Raw genomic sequence first — 16643 nt, forward strand, 5'->3', positions numbered from 1 at the left:
GTATTAGTGTATGAGTAAATTAACATCAGCTAGTTGTTCTAACCTTTTTGTTATACGCTTTCCAAAGAACTCCACCTCCCACACAGATTTTTTTTTTCCTTTATTTTATTTTATTTTGTTCTTTTCGGATCTTCCTCCACAGCATTTTTGAGAAAAAGCATACATTTGGAGAGGTTTGACTCCAAAGTGTCTCTACTAATAAAAATTCGTTCGATTTGGTTATATTTAAGAACACAACTTTGTTCTTGTTTTTTGGGTTTGGAGTTCAATTATGGGTATATACATTATTAACTTATTAACCTTTTATTTTTTTTCTTTGCAGAGCATGGTTTTGAAATTTGAATTGGGCTTAACGCATAGCTCAATTACTCTTATGCAGTAGACTTACATGTACTTCTTAAATACACTCGAAATATGATAAATAGTACTTCTATTTATTAAATTAATGAACCATAAATGTAAAAAAAATAAGCACCATTCACTTTACTAGGAAAACTTGTCACGTCTATTGAATCCAGTGCAAAATTCAGTGAACACTGAACTCTTAATCAAATTTTGAACAGTCATCTCAAAAAAAAAAAAAAAAAAATGGATAGGTCCACTCATCCAAAAAAAAACAGGTGTTTTAAAAAGGTAAGAAGGGTATGATAGTCGAAACCTCTCGGAGGGGGGTTGGGTGGGGGACCCCCTTCCTTGCTACTAACTTCTCGCAACCAGAACCCGTTGTGTCTGAACCACTGACACTGAAATTCTGTATCCTCAAACTTATTTTCAACACGTGGCACACGATAATTGCATAGATCTAACGGGTCAAAAGTCAACGGTCTATAATTATGATAAGAGTAAAAGTCATTCACACATGGTTTGAGAGTGAAACATGGTAGAAATCCTCGAAAACAATCCGTACAGGGCAGTGACCGTGACCTAAGCACTAAAACGACAAAACACAAACAAAATATGATATCAGAAAATAGAGAAAGTTGAGGGAACACAGAAACACACGCTCAGACACAGAGAGAGAGAGAGAGTGAGGTCCTCGTGGTACCTCGGAATCTTCACAGCGATTGAGGTTGGTGTTATTTTGCTACAACCCTAGAAACCCATTTTCAATTTCTTCTTAATTCTTCAAATTTGTTTCCATTTCCGCCTTGTGATTCCATGTTTCCAATCATAAAGCTTCAATCTTGGAATTCAAAGAGTTGAATTATTGGGTTTTTATTATCTCTTTATATTTTGAGGATTTCTTTTTTACTTTTGATATCTGGGTTTTGTTGGGGGTGTTAAGCCATGATATTAAGCGAGTTTGAGCTAGAAATTTTATATAAATTAATGGGATTTGTTTTAATATGGAATTGAAGTTGTCAAATTGAATGGTAATCTCAAAGGGTCCAGGTGATCTCTCAGGCAATGGTCTTAGCATTTGGTTCAAGCGGCTACGTAGAAGTCTTTCAATCATAATTTGACTTATGTTATGTGGGTTTCATTTAGCATTTGGGGAAACTGTAATCCCCTATTGATGTCATTGCTGCTGTGTGTCTTCTACTTTTCTTTGATTGTGAATTTTCCAATTCTTGAAAATGATGCGGGATGTGCATTTTTGTGTCTGTTGAATAGTCTCTGAATTGAATTTTTTTTTTTTTTTTTTTTTTTGAGTGTTAAGTGAGATACCGGTTAGTAAGCATTTTGGAAATGTTTTTCCTTGCTTTCTCAAGCTGTCATCAAGGAAAATTTTGCCTTTTGATACTGCATTCTTACTTTCAAAATGCTAAATAAATAGTCCCTATATCATTAGTATCACAGTTAGCAATGGAAAATATTTATATATTTTCCGTGAATTGGCGTTCTTTAACCCATTTTCATTGATTTAGTATATACTCAATGAAATATTGTTTAATAACATAATTTTCCAATCTAAATATAATTAAAGGAAGAGAGAGAGTGAGCCCTCTTTCTGTTAGCCAAAGCTAAGGAATTTTGAGAAACCTAGGGCTAGTGACTTCTTTTTCATTCAAGTTTGTTTCATTGTTTGTTCTGGATATAATTTATGTTGGGTTTTTATTCCTTGATTCATGTGTGTTTATGTGCTGATAAGCCAAATGGTTTTAAACTGCCTTTCTATTTTAAATGAACATGACAATTTTCATTAAAAAACTTTATCCTTTTCTCTGCACTTGGAAGGAAACCTCAATGATGAATGTACATTTGGGTTTCCATCAGCTTGGGTTGTTCTTTGTAAAGAACACTATATTAGTCTACTCTAATGAAAAACTTACATTTTTCTTTTGCAGGATCTTTACTCTTTGAAACTGCTATTCCCAGTTTGGTTTGTGCAATTTTCTGGGGGGCTAATATGAGTTTTACTGGCCCTTCATTGAGTTCTGGTGGGTTATTTCCCTTGCTCTGTTCTGCTTTAGTATGATAAAGATAATGTCAATAGTTGGTCTCTTTTGTTACACTCATAAATGCTCTTTTAGTTGTCTTACTGAACATAAATGGGTTTTCTTTGTTGTGTTTAGGAGTGCTATTAAACTTAGAAATGGATTTCTCTCTCTCTCTCCCCTTTTTTTTTTCTCTAAATGTTTCTTGTTCATATTGTTCATCATTTTTCATTTTATTGTGATCCTACTTCAGGTGGTAGAACAGCTAGAAGAGCATTTGAGTTTGGAAGGACCTATGTGGTCAGGCCCAAAGGTAAACACCAAGCCACTGTAGTTTGGCTACATGGCCTTGGTGATAATGGCTCAAGGTAATACCGTATTTCCCATTGCTTTGGCTAGTTGTTTCTTTTATTGGTATGTAGGTGGTTTTCCATGTTTTTAGCTCTTCTTGTAATTGCTTCTAGTTTCTTCCTGGTTGGTCAGAAAAAAGAAGAGAGATTGTTAAATTTTGTAATTTTCTTTCCCGTTGTTTGCATTTGTACTTCTCTAGAGAATAGTTATAATTCAATTTTATTTTGGTTAACTTTAAACTTTGAATTGTCAAAAAAAAAGAAAAAGAAAAAGTGTTTTGTGTATGATTATGGTTTTATATAACAATCTCTAATCCTAATTTTTCTTATCTTCTCAAAAACCAAATAAAAGAAAAAAGATCTTTAAGACAATAATGCTGACCTGGTTTTTATTTATTTTTTGATGATCTGTACCAATCAAATGGGGGTGTTAAATGCTTGCTTATAGTTTTGGCATACATGGATCAGTTTTAGCTTCAGGTACAAATTTAGGAATGTGACTAAATTTTTGTTCATTTTGTTTATTCCCTTAAGAGATCAGGTTCTAGAACTTCCATTTTCTCCTGGAAATTTGTTTTGCTTGATCAGATGACTGTTTTGTTAGTAAGGGAAAGAAAACCATGGATCAAAGGACTTATGTACATAAATAGCAACCTCAGCAGTATTTGCAATACCCATTTCCAATTTCAGTAGATTTCACTCTTACAGTTTTATACTGTTATGAAAGGTTTCTATTTCACTTGGAAACTGTATCAGCCCATTGTATTTCCATCGTGTTTTAATTATAGGTTTTACATGGGTCAAGTTATTTTTCTCAACACTTGTTTAAGATGCGGGCATATTTTGGATTTTGAAATTTTGAATACATTTTACTGAAAGTACCAAGATTGAAATTTCCATTTCTGGTGTTATTTTTTTTCCCTTTTTGTGACTGGGGATTTAAATTTTAATCATATCAAGCTTCTAATTTAGGCACATATGAAGCAGGACGGAATTCTAGCCGTCCCCTTTTTCCTCCCCCATACCTCCAAAGAGCCAAGGGAGGAAAAGAATGAAGAAAATGGTTTTAAAATTTTCAACTCTTTTCTTACTATACAACAGTGGTCTAATTTTCATATATGATTTTGTTTTGTTTGGCAGTTGGTCCCAGCTATTGGAGACCCTTCCTCTTCCAAATGTAAGGATGTGTAAATTTCTATATCAAGGAATGCTTGCAACATTTTGGACTAACATTCCAGTGATTGGAAGCTAATTTTGTTTTGATAGACTTTCATGTAACACTTTGGTTATGATGTGCAGATCAAATGGATATGTCCAACTGCTCCTACCCAGCCAATTTCAGTGTTTGGTGGTTTTCCTTCCACTGCTTGTAAGTTTTCTTGCTTTGAGAAACCTGATTTTATTTGTTTCATTTTGATGTCTTTAATCTGTTTTCTGCAATATCTAGACTGTAGAGTTTGTACAATGGATGTATTATGTAATAAATAGAAGGAAAAAATGCAGTGGTGAAATTTGTTGTGAAGGAAGGAGATGAAAGTTCTCCTTGCTTGGAAGCTAAAGTTTTTTTTTTTTTTTTTTTTTTTTTCATGAAAGTCTTGCTGTTAGCTAAGTTTTGCTGCTTGTAATACTTTTCTGAAAAGCTATTATGATGTAAATCAGGGTTTGATGTGGGAGACCTTTCAGAAGATGCTCCTGATGACTTAGAGGGTTTGGATGCTTCAGCAGCCCATGTTGCAAATTTGTTGTCTACAGAGCCTGATGACAGTAAGTTTCCTCTTGCTGCTTTGTAGAGTGTAATAGCTAATAACACTGTAATTTTGGCAATACCTTTTCAGGTTTAAAGGCTTTCATGAATGTTATGATGGTGATGAAACTTAACTCTTCTTTGATTTCTGCAAGTGTTGAAAGTTAGAAACTTTCCTATATATGTTCTCTTGATGATCACATGGAGCATGATAGCTTAAATACTGCTGGTCTTGGCGGAACTTGTAAACAGTTCTAGATAATTATCTTTTATCAGTCTTTCTAGGAGCCGATCAGAAAGGGTTCTTATTGTATAGAGTGAAGTCTTTGCTAGACCCTAAAAAAATATTGAGTCAATTTATTTTATTGTTTTATTTTTCACTTTGTCTTCATTTATACCTTTTGTCTATGCTGATTAGCATTGAATTGATTACCTTGTCTAAAATTGTTTAGTATGCTTTCAGGTTTATGTCTATTTTTTGAGTCACATTGCACTTTGTTCAAACCTACAATTCTAGCAAGTTCTTTTTGTGTACATTATATACATGTAAGCATTGCCTATTATGAGTTTATCATGTTTTGAATTAACACAATACTCTAGTGGTGCTTTTGGATGGCAGGATTTGGGCATGTGGATTTGGATTTAGGTGATTAGAATCCAAATACTTTGTTTTGATGGTTTAAAAATGGTCAAGGATTTGGTGGATTTTAAACTTTGAAATCCTTGGATTTAAAATAACTTCTAAACCAATGGAATTTTAGAAATCCTTAAGGTTGCATTTGGATAATTGAATTTGGATTTGGATTTAGATTTGAATTTAAAATGATGGATTTGAAATGCCTTAATTCCAAATCCATAAATATTTAAGTATGTCATATGGATTTCTAAAATTCTATCGGTTAAGAATTTGTTTCAATTCAAGGATTTTAAGGTTTAAAATCCTTGGTAGATTTGTCAAAATCCAAATTCTTGACCCTTTGCAAACTATCCAAAAAAGTTATTTGGACTTTAATCACCCAAATCCTATCATCCAAATACACCAAAAAGACATATATAGATTTTATAATTTCAAATCATCTTATGTATAAAACGCATCAAAACAAGGAATTTTAAAATTTATGGATTTGGAATCAAGGCATTTCAAATTACTTAAAATTCCAAATTCAAGTATCAACCACAACCTAAGAGTTTACAGGGAAATCTTATGGATATGAAATTCTTAACTTGTTGAAAACAAAGAACTCATGGATATTAAATTATTTCATTGTGCTTTACATGTAAGTCAGAAAGAGTACATTTGATTCCTCAGATCTGAAATAAATTTATGAAATTGCTTGGTGTTATATCATGCTAATTAAAATGACACTATTTCAGTTTTCTTCTGTCATTCACAGTGATGACTTTGCTTTATGCTGCAAATTTTCTGACTAATTTATACTTTCTAATTTTATGAGTAACAGGGTGTATTAATTACAACCCATTTGATGCCCTAATGCCACATTGGATTTATAATTTTGTTTCATGATCTTGATAGTTGTGTAATTTTAACAGTAAAACTTGGTGTTGGAGGCTTCAGCATGGGTGCTGCTACCGCACTATACTCTGCAACCTGCTTTACTCTAGGGAAATATGGGAACAACAATCCATACCCGGCCAAATTAAGTGCAGTTGTTGGGCTAAGTGGCTGGCTTCCTTGTTCAAAGTTTGGATCCATATAATCTACCCTACTCAACTCAACTTTATATAGTTTCATTTCGCAATTAAGTTGATACTTATAGTTGACAGTTATATTCTTTCCAGGACCTTGCCTCAAAAGATAGGAGAGGTAACCGAAGCTGCAACACGCGCTGCATCCTTGCCAATTTTGCTTTGTCATGGCAAAGGTATTAAAATTTGTCATTTGCAAAGTGGATTTCTTAATTGACATTGAGCTGAAACCATATGCATCTACCTCTAAGCAGAGGTGCCACTGCGGTACCCATGATATTAGAAATATGCACTGGATTGAAATGGTTGTCTAAACTCAGCCAATTAATTCTTCATCCATGCTTGCCTGCTGTACAACTGAGATCAAGCTAGGTTCAGAATTTAGTAGCCAGAAGATTCATGCCTGAGCAGTTTTTTACTTGATTAGCCTTAGGGGACTAAACATGCAAGGTTAAGCCAAATGGCTTCTACATACTCGTGTTCTTGTAAATACTTTCTAAAAACTATCCTCTGATTGTGAAACATGCCCAATCATTGGCGTGAAGTTGTTTGGAAGAAAGTATACTCTGGGATGAGTTGGCTTTTATTTTTTATGAACACAATCCTTGTTTCCCGAGAATATGAGATATAACTAAATTTTATATTATCAATCTGCCTGGTTGTCGTCAGAAATTTGTGGAGAGTGTTAATCATCAATGCCATAGACGTCACACTGGTGGTGCTTAGCTGTAGTTCTGACCATTGCATTGTTGCAGGATTTTCTGTAATCTAAGCCTAGCTTTGGAGCTATTAGTGATATAGCCCTAGGTAATTGTGAATGATAAAGGTTTGATTTTTTTACAGTGGATGATGTTGTTCAATATAAATTTGGTGAAAAATCCTCAGCGTCCTTGGGCTCAAGTGGATTTAGCGATGTGACATTCAAAAGCTATAATGGGTATGTTAAGAAAGATTCCCAGCAAAAGTATTTGTTAATTTTGATAAATCAAGAGAGCAGTAATAAAAGGGTTTTGTTTGAATATGCAGACTCGGTCACTACACAATCCCTGATGAGATGGATGAAGTGTGTGCTTGGCTAACTTCAAAATTGGGGCTTGAGGGGAGCTCTTCATAAGATGGTGTAATTTGTAGATCTTGAGCTACAGCAAGTGAGCAACAAGAAGAAATGGAGGAAAAATTTGTCCACGGTTCTAAGCAGCAGGCATGCATAGCTAAAAGTGGTTTGGGGTGTGATATACACGTTTCATTTGTCATTGGTCTTTGTATACCCTGTTCTCTTGTATTTGATGTTATTTTGACCTTTTGGCTCCTAGATAAACCATATTTGTGAATTATAATGATATTTATTTGGATCATTAAGAAGCTGGTGTTTGGAATTTATTATTTTGGCACTGGTCATAACAGTAACTGCTGGTTTTTCCTCTTTTTTTTTTTTGTTTTTTTTTTCCTAATATTTCACTAGTTGGGGGAGAGATTTGAACTTTGGACGTCCTTTTTGGAAATATCAAGAAGTGTTAATTGAGTTACAAGGCTCTTGGAGTTTTTCCTCTTCTTTGATATGCACAGTTGTTAGTATTATATGATATGTGATACGTATTGTATGATACATATCATATTGAGTGAAAAAAGTATTATATCATAAAGCCATACATATCATACGATGCAAGAAGTGGGTGAAATGGTATTTTTTTGCTCAAAATTTATGCTTTGATTTAAATCCAACTAATTGTTGTACTTGTTTTTAACACAATTATTGGACTACTTGATTAAGCCCAGAGAAATAACATCTCCATGAGTTTTTTACCTTTTTTACAAAATTTGGACTACACACTTGACGTTTCATTTTTATATTTGCAAATTTCTCTACTTTTTTTTTTTTTTTTTTCACTATGAATGAGGCATTAAATGACAATAAATTACTTTTTAATTTTTTTTATATTATTGTTATAAATGTAGTGTGTAGATTAAAGAACAAGAAAAGATCATAAATGTTGATGATGAAGAAAACAATGTTGAAGAAATAATTTTGCAAGATAATGAACATGGTGATAACATTGACTTAGATGAAATTGATTTGGCAAGATGATGAATGCAATGAGAAATAAATTATTATTTTGGCTCACATGCCATATATTACACTTTTGGATTTAATCAATTTGAATGTGAATGTTACAAATACATGTTAATTTGATTTATTTAGGCTTTATTGAAAATTACATAAGTGATGATTAAATTAATCATGAATTGATAATATTTTGTTGAGGACCAAAATTTTACATGATAGTCCATTCTATGAAAAGTAAGGAAAGACCATGGACCTTAACAAAAGAAGGTCCAATTCATGAAGTTAAGAAGGACCATGAAAGCCCAAAATCCCAAAGAAGGAAAAAGAGAGAAATAATAATAAAAAATGAAGAAGAGGACCTAGACTTGGTCAGGCCAGAGGATATGCAGCAAGATGAACATCAAGGCCCTAGGACCTTGATGTGTCCTTTTGAAGTCTTGAGAAGAGGACCTTGGCTAACATATGGGTAAGCCAAGGTGTATGTTCAGATTTCCAGTAAAAAAAACCATTAAAAATCCAGCAAAACCAGGTATTATCTTTGTAACCTGTGGTCGAAGCCCGTGAGATCCTGAGTAAGGGAGAAATGGTTTGGTCGGTAGGAGAATGATTTCTGGTGAAAGGAGGATCTCAAAGGTTTCCCTTAGTTCATATATTTGCTAGGAATGCATGAACCAATGGAAAACTTAGTTCCCTTATGTGCATGACGCCTTCCCACAATTTCCTCTCAATTGTCACTTTCTATTAAAGTTGTCATCCATTGCATTGAGCAACCCATCCACTCTTTTGACTTTGCAAGAAGGAATCTTTCATTTGTAACTAAAGCCAAATACCCATTTTGAGTTATAATTGCCTAATTAAGCTAAACCTCTGCCCAATGCACTTTTTCAGGTTTCAGAGGACATTATTTTACCCAGCAAATCAGGGATGTCCTCGCCCGGGGTACTAGACCATGTCCACTATAAAGGGAACACTAAGGCATAGCAGAAGGAGGGGAAAAAAGAGGGATTCATATGGAGGGAAAAAGGGAGAGTTCAAAGGTTTAAATTAGAGCTTTAATAGCCCAACAAGGAAGAGAAAAATGAACAAAATAAGAGAGCCAAGGTGGAGGAATTCGTCCCATATCCTTGAGATCATTCAAAATATTACTTAGTCTTCAAAGAAAGATATGCCAAAACATGCACACATCAGATATCACTTTTTCCCACAAAATTCTGCTCACCTAACTATCTTGGAAGTCAATGCCTAAGCAAAACTACTTAGACTTGAGTTCCAAATCCCACAAGTCTTGTGCAAAAGCATTGAGTCTATGAGAATTGAGGTTAGGATCTTCGTGGTTGACTTATTCTCATGAAATTCATTTACATATATGTATATATATTAAAATGTATATCCTGATTTAAGAAACTAACAATTATTTAAAGATATGTGTATTGTATAGTATGTTCTTATGTAGGACCTATAGAGGTAAAAGGAAATGGCAAAACTCCATTGCATAATAAGCATGGAGAAAGATTCTACAGTTCAAGGAATTAGAAATTCTAGGTTCCATGGATTACAGACCAAGTGCCCTTAGGAGCCATGACATCACATTCAAGGTACCACGACATCACGCTCGAGGAACCAAGTGAATGAAGTCTTTTAAATGTTCACATAATAAAAGATAAGCCCTAAACCTTCTGTTTTAACCTCCTCCTCATTGTGAATATTACGAATAATTATTTTACTTATTTTGTAAGAGTAAAATGTCATTTTATGACACTAAAACACTTATAATGGTATTTTATTACTTAGGAGGAATCACATTTTTTGCCTTAAGGAGTTTTATGTGACTTGCGCACAAACTGGTTCATATAATGACCCCAATAGGCCACAGAGAACCAGACCCAGTCGAACCATCCATCCTTGGAGGCCCAAGATCCCTTGTCATCAATGGACTTTGGTACTTTCCAAAAAAGGAACCCACACATGTTCCAAACTTATAATGAATACACATTTTATATGTATATTTAGAATTTTTTTTTAGGCATTTATGTATCTTACACACAATACGATACAATATACATTAAGGAAAAATAAAAAATCGATTCATGATGTAGTTTACATTTTGACTACTATGTTTTTATGTTGACTTACCTAGTGACCCCAAGTCATTGGGGGAACCCTTCCATAGATATGAGCCCAAATTTGGAATGCCAATTATTCTCTACTCCATGGAGGGTGAAAAAAGAAAACATTTTCGAAAATTAAAATTTATACCCACTCGGTTAAGAACAGATTAAAGATGCAATTTGGTTTTTTCTTTTCTTTGTAAGAGCATTTGCAGCAGTATAGCTATATTGCTATATTGCTAAAATTTAGCTCCTCAAATACTAAAATGATGCTCCAATAGTGGAGTTTAATCTATTTTTTTTTAACTCCACTGCTATAGTGCACATCTATCTATAGATGTGCACTGTTCATGAGAGCTAAAAAAAAAAATTATTTTATTTGGCCAGTGATTAAAATAATAAAAATGTCTCTCTCTCTCTCTCAGTCACCTCGTGCTCTTCGACCAATGCCTCCGTCGGCCTCAATGTCATCGGCCCAAGCCGACCCAAGCCCCAAGCCGCCGATCCATGTCTCCGACCCACGCCTCCGCCCACTTCTCTTTCGTCGATCAGACTCACGCCAACACTGTCCTCCCCAAGTCCCAAGCCACTGCTGCCGCCCATCTCTCTATTCTCTTTGCTGTGATTTTTTATTTATTATTTTTTTTTATGTATTTTCATATGGGTTTGGTGGCTGTGGTGGTGGTGGTTGATTTTGGCTATGGTAGTGGTGGTGGATGATTTTGACAGTGGGTTTGTGGGTTTGTGGGTTTTGGTTGTGGTGGTGGTGGATCATTTTGGCTTTGGTAGTGGGTTTTGTGGATTTTGGCTATGAGTTTTGTGGTTTATGGTTATGGTTGTGGTTGTGGCAGTGGCAGTGGCAGTGGGTTGTGGTTGTCATGGCTGGTGGTTTGTGGTGATTGGTGGTGATGGGGTTGTGATTGTGGTTGTGGTTTTGTTTTTGTTTTGTTTTTTTCTATGTTGTGTTGAGGTTGCCAAAGTAGAGTGGTGGTTGTGGCCACTGGTGGTGGTGGTGGTTGTGGGTGTGGCTGAGGTTGATGGTATAGGTGGTTGTGGTTGGTGCTATGGATGTTTTTTGAGTAATGGGATATATTATTTTATTGTAAAGGATATATTATTTTATTATGATGTTTATATTATTTTATTGTGTTGAAAGCTAAAATATATTCACTATTGCAGCATGTGTATAGATAAAATAGATAAAGTAACTTTTAGTGAAGTTAAAAAGTTAAATTTTTAACTCCATTACTATGGATGCTCTAACAGTTTCAATGATGGGTCTAGTCTCTAGACCTATCAAAAGCCGTCAATATCTTGGCCCGCGTTGTTTTAGTGAAGTGGCGGGTGTTCTATTACATTAGGCAAGTGGGGAGCACGTTGGGCCTGTTATCTTTGACATTCAGCTGGCATTGCTTTCCCTATTAGGAACTCATGATCTATAGCTTCATAAGCATGGCTCCAATCCCACTTATGGAAACTTTTGGGACCGTCTCCCCTAGACCTTATGATATCCCTCAAATGGGTCCCCTTTTTTTTTTTGGGGTGGGGGGGCGGCTTATGTGCAGCAGTGAGAAGCCAACTGGTTGTTGGACCCAATGGTGTGTTCCAGCGAAATGCACAGGTAGTTGTTGAGGTGCATGATTTCACATTCAGTGTATTCTAAGTTCTAACCTCAACCCCACCCAGAACAACAGTGGTTTGAACTTTGAAGCAGTGGAGCAACACCATGTTGTCACCACCTACGGTTCGAACTGAAGACTTAACACTCTACCCCATACTAAGGCACTAACCACCAATGCATTTTAGTTTAGCCAATCCACACTTTTGTTGATGATAATTTTCCAGCAATCATTCCCAAACCCACAAAGAGTTGCACCAAATGCCTTCAAGAAACTGAAGTAGACAAAGTCACCTTTCTTTTAGTTGGAATCTCATGATCCATTAAAGAAAATTCATTTCCCCTTGGAAAAAAGCCCCATATTGAACCCTCTTACACAAATGATCAACTACAACAATCTACGTTCTCGTTCATTTTTTTTTTTCAGTTCAAAACAGATGAAGGAAACATTGAGTACAAGTGGTAGAAAATATGAGGGAAAAATTGAAAAAATAAAATAAAATTACAGCAAATCAAATGAATAGTTTAACAAGCAGGCGATGAGAACAATCACTTCAGAAGAGTCCGATTCTTTTCCCCCTTCTTCAGTAAGGTAGCCTAATTTCAACTGTGTGCCTCTTTAACAAAGGTCACATCACCACTTACAGCTAACGGAGACAGCAGGCTCTTCTCTTGATCATCATCAATTTCTGTTGACTCACGGGCAGTGGTGGTTGATACAGATTCTGTACATTCTTCTTCTAAAAGCAATAATCCAAACAGCAATAGAAAAATTAGCAAATGATAATGGTAAGCGAGCTATTGAATTATACATGTATGAGAGATGTAGAGTCAAGCAAAATTTTAGATATGAAAGATACCAAAAAAAAAGGACTTTCACCTGAACAATCATGGTATTCAGGCATCTGCTTGACAGTAGTTACTTGAAGGCTTTCTGGAAGCAGACAACTACACAAAGCACCTAAGTTTGACAAAAAGGTTTAATTATAAAGCTTATCATCATATAATAATGCTACTTCTTTCACATCCCAGAAAAAGGAACGATCAAAGGACATTATAAAGATCAACTTTGACCAAATTAATAAATAAAAAGGGTTCAAATGATCGTAGGGAAAAGGAATGGTTCTATCTTCATTTCCACTGTAATTTCAAGACACAAAGCCACTGATTGAAAGTCCAATCCTTGTACATGGAATCAGAGTAAAGAATCAGGGTGCCATAACTGATGCAATGAAATAAAAAAACAAAAAAAAAACTGTAATTGTTTTCAGGTTCTGAAGTCCCTACATATTTACTAATTACATTCATTTCATTAATGATATTAACAAACTATGTCAATGCAAATGATGTAGGTTAGAAATAAGTGATTTTTTTAAGGGAAAGCCTAATTTCCACGGGCAAGTTATATATAAAAATAAATCTCATGTCCTATAATGATCCTTGGCTAGAAGGGCTAAAATAACTGAGTGGACATGAAGCTCAAATGTTTTCAACTTATTATTTGCAGCATCCATTCTGGTCGATCAACACCCCACCAACATCTCCCCCCCTTTTCCCCACCACAAAAAAAGAAAAAAAGAAAAAAGGAAATGGAAGATTAGTCAATGTAAAGTGCATTATACCTAGCCGGGCAAGCCGATTCACCCACCCTGGGATGTGTTTTCCTGTCAATCTCCATGAAATATCGTCTGTAAAATGGTTGCAATTCTTGGAAATGAGGTGATAGGTATCCCCATGATACTCAGAAGCTGCGTTCTCAATAAATGTTCGGAATTCAGTTGGAGGCATAGTTATGTGGCCTAATACAATGGAACTTCGGTAAATAAAACCTGGGCAACTCCTTGGTTCCACTTCAAAAACTCCACTCGCTGGGAAGTCATGAGCTCCAAATCCATACTCCTTACCATGAACTGTCCATTAACATTGACAAAATAGTGTTGTTCATTAGATCTAAAATTTAATAACAACAAAGCTAATAATAAAGAAAACTGCAATAAAAATTCTCATCTATACTTCACAAGTCTTTTTTTTTGATAAGTATCTATACTTCACAAGTCTTTCAAAACAGAAGATTGAAAATCTCACTATTAATTTGTATAAAACTATTCTTAAATAGAAATAATTGTTATCCTAAATTAGAAACTTTTGTTTAAATTGAACAAACTTCAAAATAGAACTCCGAATTGACCAAATCTCTCCCTGAACATTCCGACTGATAGTTCTTTCATAACTCAATGATATATCAGAGACCTATAACATTCTCCCCATCCAGTTGGTTAGATTAAAACAGAAGAAAAGGAAAAGACGCCCACCCACCCTACATATGTGGTTAGACAAAAGGATTGCAATGTCACCATTCTAGATTCTGGTATACGTAAGTACACAGGATGATTGAATAATGACTCAGATATACGGGCTAATGGAAAGTGTTATAACGATATAAAAATGGACTAAATTAAAAACTGTACAAAATGTCAGTAATTTGTAGTGTGTGGCAAATGATCAAAGGAACTCCAGAGCATTCAAATCCAGTATTAAACCTCAAGGAACCAAATGTATGCATATATTCATTAAATGTTCATACGCCTTAGCAGTGTATTCTTCTTCAAAACCTCACAATCAAGTAAAAAAATTGAGTCTTTTTGGGGGGTTAATTAATTTTCTTACTAACCTGCGGCAAAGTAATTTTTGCTAAAAACAAAGTATAATATTCCACAATTTCTTTGAGATGCATGCCTCACTTAACATGCATTCTTTAGGTCAAGCAAACCCAATTATTTCACAGAAGGGCACTGCCACACCTAAACCATCTTACCAAATCACAATGCCCCCTAAATAAGAATCTCACTTCCTAATTAGTTACCAACAAACTGAAGTACATGCCAATGGCATGCAAAGAAAATACTTCGCATCACATGCAACCAAATGCATCAATACCAGTTCTATAACGACATTACTAAATCATAATTTATTTATTTTGGTTAATACCCACTAAATCATAAACAACTGAAATGCATGTTCATCAAGAATGCTAAAACTTGCACACAACTCATTTCAAACCAAGTCCTGCATACCATTCATTTCAGACCAAATAATACCACTCATCATTTCTTTTTCTTTCTCAAGCTACCAATTTTCAAATGTACACCAATTAATTAATGTTCCATACATAAAAAGATGTAAACTAAATGAAAAAAGAACATTCAAATAATAAATTTGAGCAAACCCACAAATTTCAACTCCTTTCTCTCATCCACTCAAATATTCAAACCCTCTGTCCAAAAACAATATACCGCCCCAAAAAAAAACCCAAATAAAATAAAGCAACACCCAGATCACCAAAACACAAAAAACAGCCAAAACATTTGTGGAAAGCAGGAAAAGAAAAGAAAAAAAAAAAAAGAAGAAGAGAAATTTAGTCTTACCAACCTTCAATACCGGAATGAAAGATCCCAAAACCAAACCAAACCATGTAATTGTTGATAGGGGTGAGATCATACACGTTTAGCACCACCTGGGTCTCAATGTTCTTGTTGTTCCCATCCGAGTTCATTGATGTACTACTCTCTGCCCCCATTAGAGATATCCAACACACACACAAAAATATTATCTTTTTATCTTCAAGTTCTTTCTTCTCATGCCACCGGAGAGAGAGAAAGAGGGAAAGATTTGAGGGTCAGAGATCCATCTGCTAATCTCCGAGCAGAGAGAAAGAGAGGTGAAGAGAAAAGTTTGCGGCTTTTGATTTTGAGATATAAAAGCAAAAGCAAAAGCAAAATTGGCAAACGAAGGGAGAGGAAAAGGACAAAAGGAGGTCAAGGTGTCTGCTTTTCATTCATTGGCTTCACAATACAATACAATTGATTCACATCACACAACGTTTTTTTAAATAAAAACCAAAAAAAAGTGTTTCAGATTTACAACTCGGTCAGGCACTACTCGGTGAGTTGACTATTCGGTGATTGTGAACGATTTGTCACTTTTTTCCAGCTAATTTGGACTCTGTTTTTTTAGTACAGTTAATTACAATCTACCCCTACTTTTATAGAAACAAGTTATCCCATATTGAATGTTGGTTACAACCTACTACAAGTAGCGAACCTTTACTGAAAAATGATTTGTTTTTTTTTTTTTTTAATGTTTTCTTGGGGTTTGATTGAAAGTTGTCTGAAAATAAATTAAATAACTATTTTTTTTTATTGTTTGCTTAATGTGGGAAATCATTAATACTTCTTTAAATTTCAAATAATTTTATAAGGTGAAAAATATTTTAATTTACAAAAAAATTTCCCAATAAGAAAATATTTGTTTTTATTTTTTGAGCCTTTTATAAGACTCAAATTTGAAATCTGCGAAAACAATAAATGGAGAAGTGTCTAATTTTTGGGGGGGTGGGGCCGGGGGGGGGGAATGACTCATTTAGAAGAAAAAAAAAAAGTTCACAATTTATTCATGTATCAACAAATAGTCAATGTCAATCAACAATAGTTAGGGGAAGGTGAAGAGGGAAAAAATGGGATAAAGTTTGGTTAACTTGATTGTAATCAATGACTACATCTCCACTTAATATCTTTTGATTGAATGTGAATTTTGATAAATTAACCATTAGATTGCATTTTTTTTTTTAAAATATTTTTCATGCTTGCAAAATTTAAAAGATCAAAAATCAATAG

The 16643-nt window shown here is 34.5% G+C and overlaps 2 protein-coding genes across 5 annotated transcripts; one reads left to right on the top strand and one right to left on the bottom strand.

The window, feature by feature from the left end:
• The first annotated feature begins 895 nt into the window (after positions 1–895).
• On the top strand, positions 896–7605 carry LOC115977029 (acyl-protein thioesterase 2). Its single transcript, XM_031098652.1, has 10 exons — positions 896–1069; positions 2289–2381; positions 2632–2746; positions 3869–3905; positions 4028–4097; positions 4388–4492; positions 6024–6174; positions 6273–6355; positions 7023–7116; positions 7206–7605. The coding sequence occupies exons 2-10, from the start codon at positions 2351–2353 to the stop codon at positions 7291–7293; spliced, it is 774 nt and encodes a 257-aa protein (XP_030954512.1). The 5' UTR covers positions 896–1069; positions 2289–2350; the 3' UTR covers positions 7294–7605.
• Positions 7606–12251: 4646 nt separating this feature from the next.
• LOC115977030 (deSI-like protein At4g17486) lies at positions 12252–15896 on the bottom strand. Of its 4 annotated transcripts, XM_031098656.1 has the most exons (5): positions 15400–15880; positions 13800–13880; positions 13593–13718; positions 12851–12931; positions 12252–12710 (listed from the first exon to the last, which is right to left on the bottom strand). In XM_031098656.1, exons 1-5 carry the CDS (start codon positions 15545–15547, stop codon positions 12574–12576), a joined length of 573 nt encoding a protein of 190 aa, XP_030954516.1. In that variant the 5' UTR covers positions 15548–15880; the 3' UTR covers positions 12252–12573. The 4 variants fall into 4 exon arrangements, with proteins under 4 accessions (XP_030954516.1, XP_030954514.1, XP_030954513.1 ...); XM_031098654.1 differs by having other exon boundaries at positions 12252–12707; positions 13593–13880; positions 15400–15896; XM_031098653.1 differs by having other exon boundaries at positions 13593–13880; positions 15400–15855.
• Between the last annotated feature and the right edge of the window lie 747 nt (positions 15897–16643).

Source organism: Quercus lobata, chromosome 2, assembly GCF_001633185.2.
Source record: "Quercus lobata isolate SW786 chromosome 2, ValleyOak3.0 Primary Assembly, whole genome shotgun sequence".
In the NCBI taxonomy this organism is placed as follows: Eukaryota; Viridiplantae; Streptophyta; class Magnoliopsida; order Fagales; family Fagaceae; genus Quercus; species Quercus lobata.

Excerpts from the sequence above, each read along its gene's own strand:
- LOC115977029 (XM_031098652.1), top strand. The coding sequence starts at position 2,351 with ATGAGTTTTACTGGCCCTTCATTGAGTTCTG. Across the intron at positions 4,493-6,023 it reads GTCTACAGAGCCTGATGACA|TAAAACTTGGTGTTGGAGGC; the intron begins GTAAGTTTCCTC and ends TAATTTTAACAG. Across the intron at positions 7,117-7,205 it reads ACATTCAAAAGCTATAATGG|ACTCGGTCACTACACAATCC; the intron begins GTATGTTAAGAA and ends TTGAATATGCAG.
- LOC115977030 (XM_031098653.1), bottom strand. The coding sequence starts at position 15,547 with ATGGGGGCAGAGAGTAGTACATCAATGAACTCGGATGGGAACAACAAG. Across the intron at positions 12,932-13,592 it reads GAATCGGCTTGCCCGGCTAG|GTGCTTTGTGTAGTTGTCTG; the intron begins GTATAATGCACT and ends TGTCAAACTTAG. Across the intron at positions 12,711-12,850 it reads TGAATACCATGATTGTTCAG|AAGAAGAATGTACAGAATCT; the intron begins GTGAAAGTCCTT and ends TATTGCTTTTAG.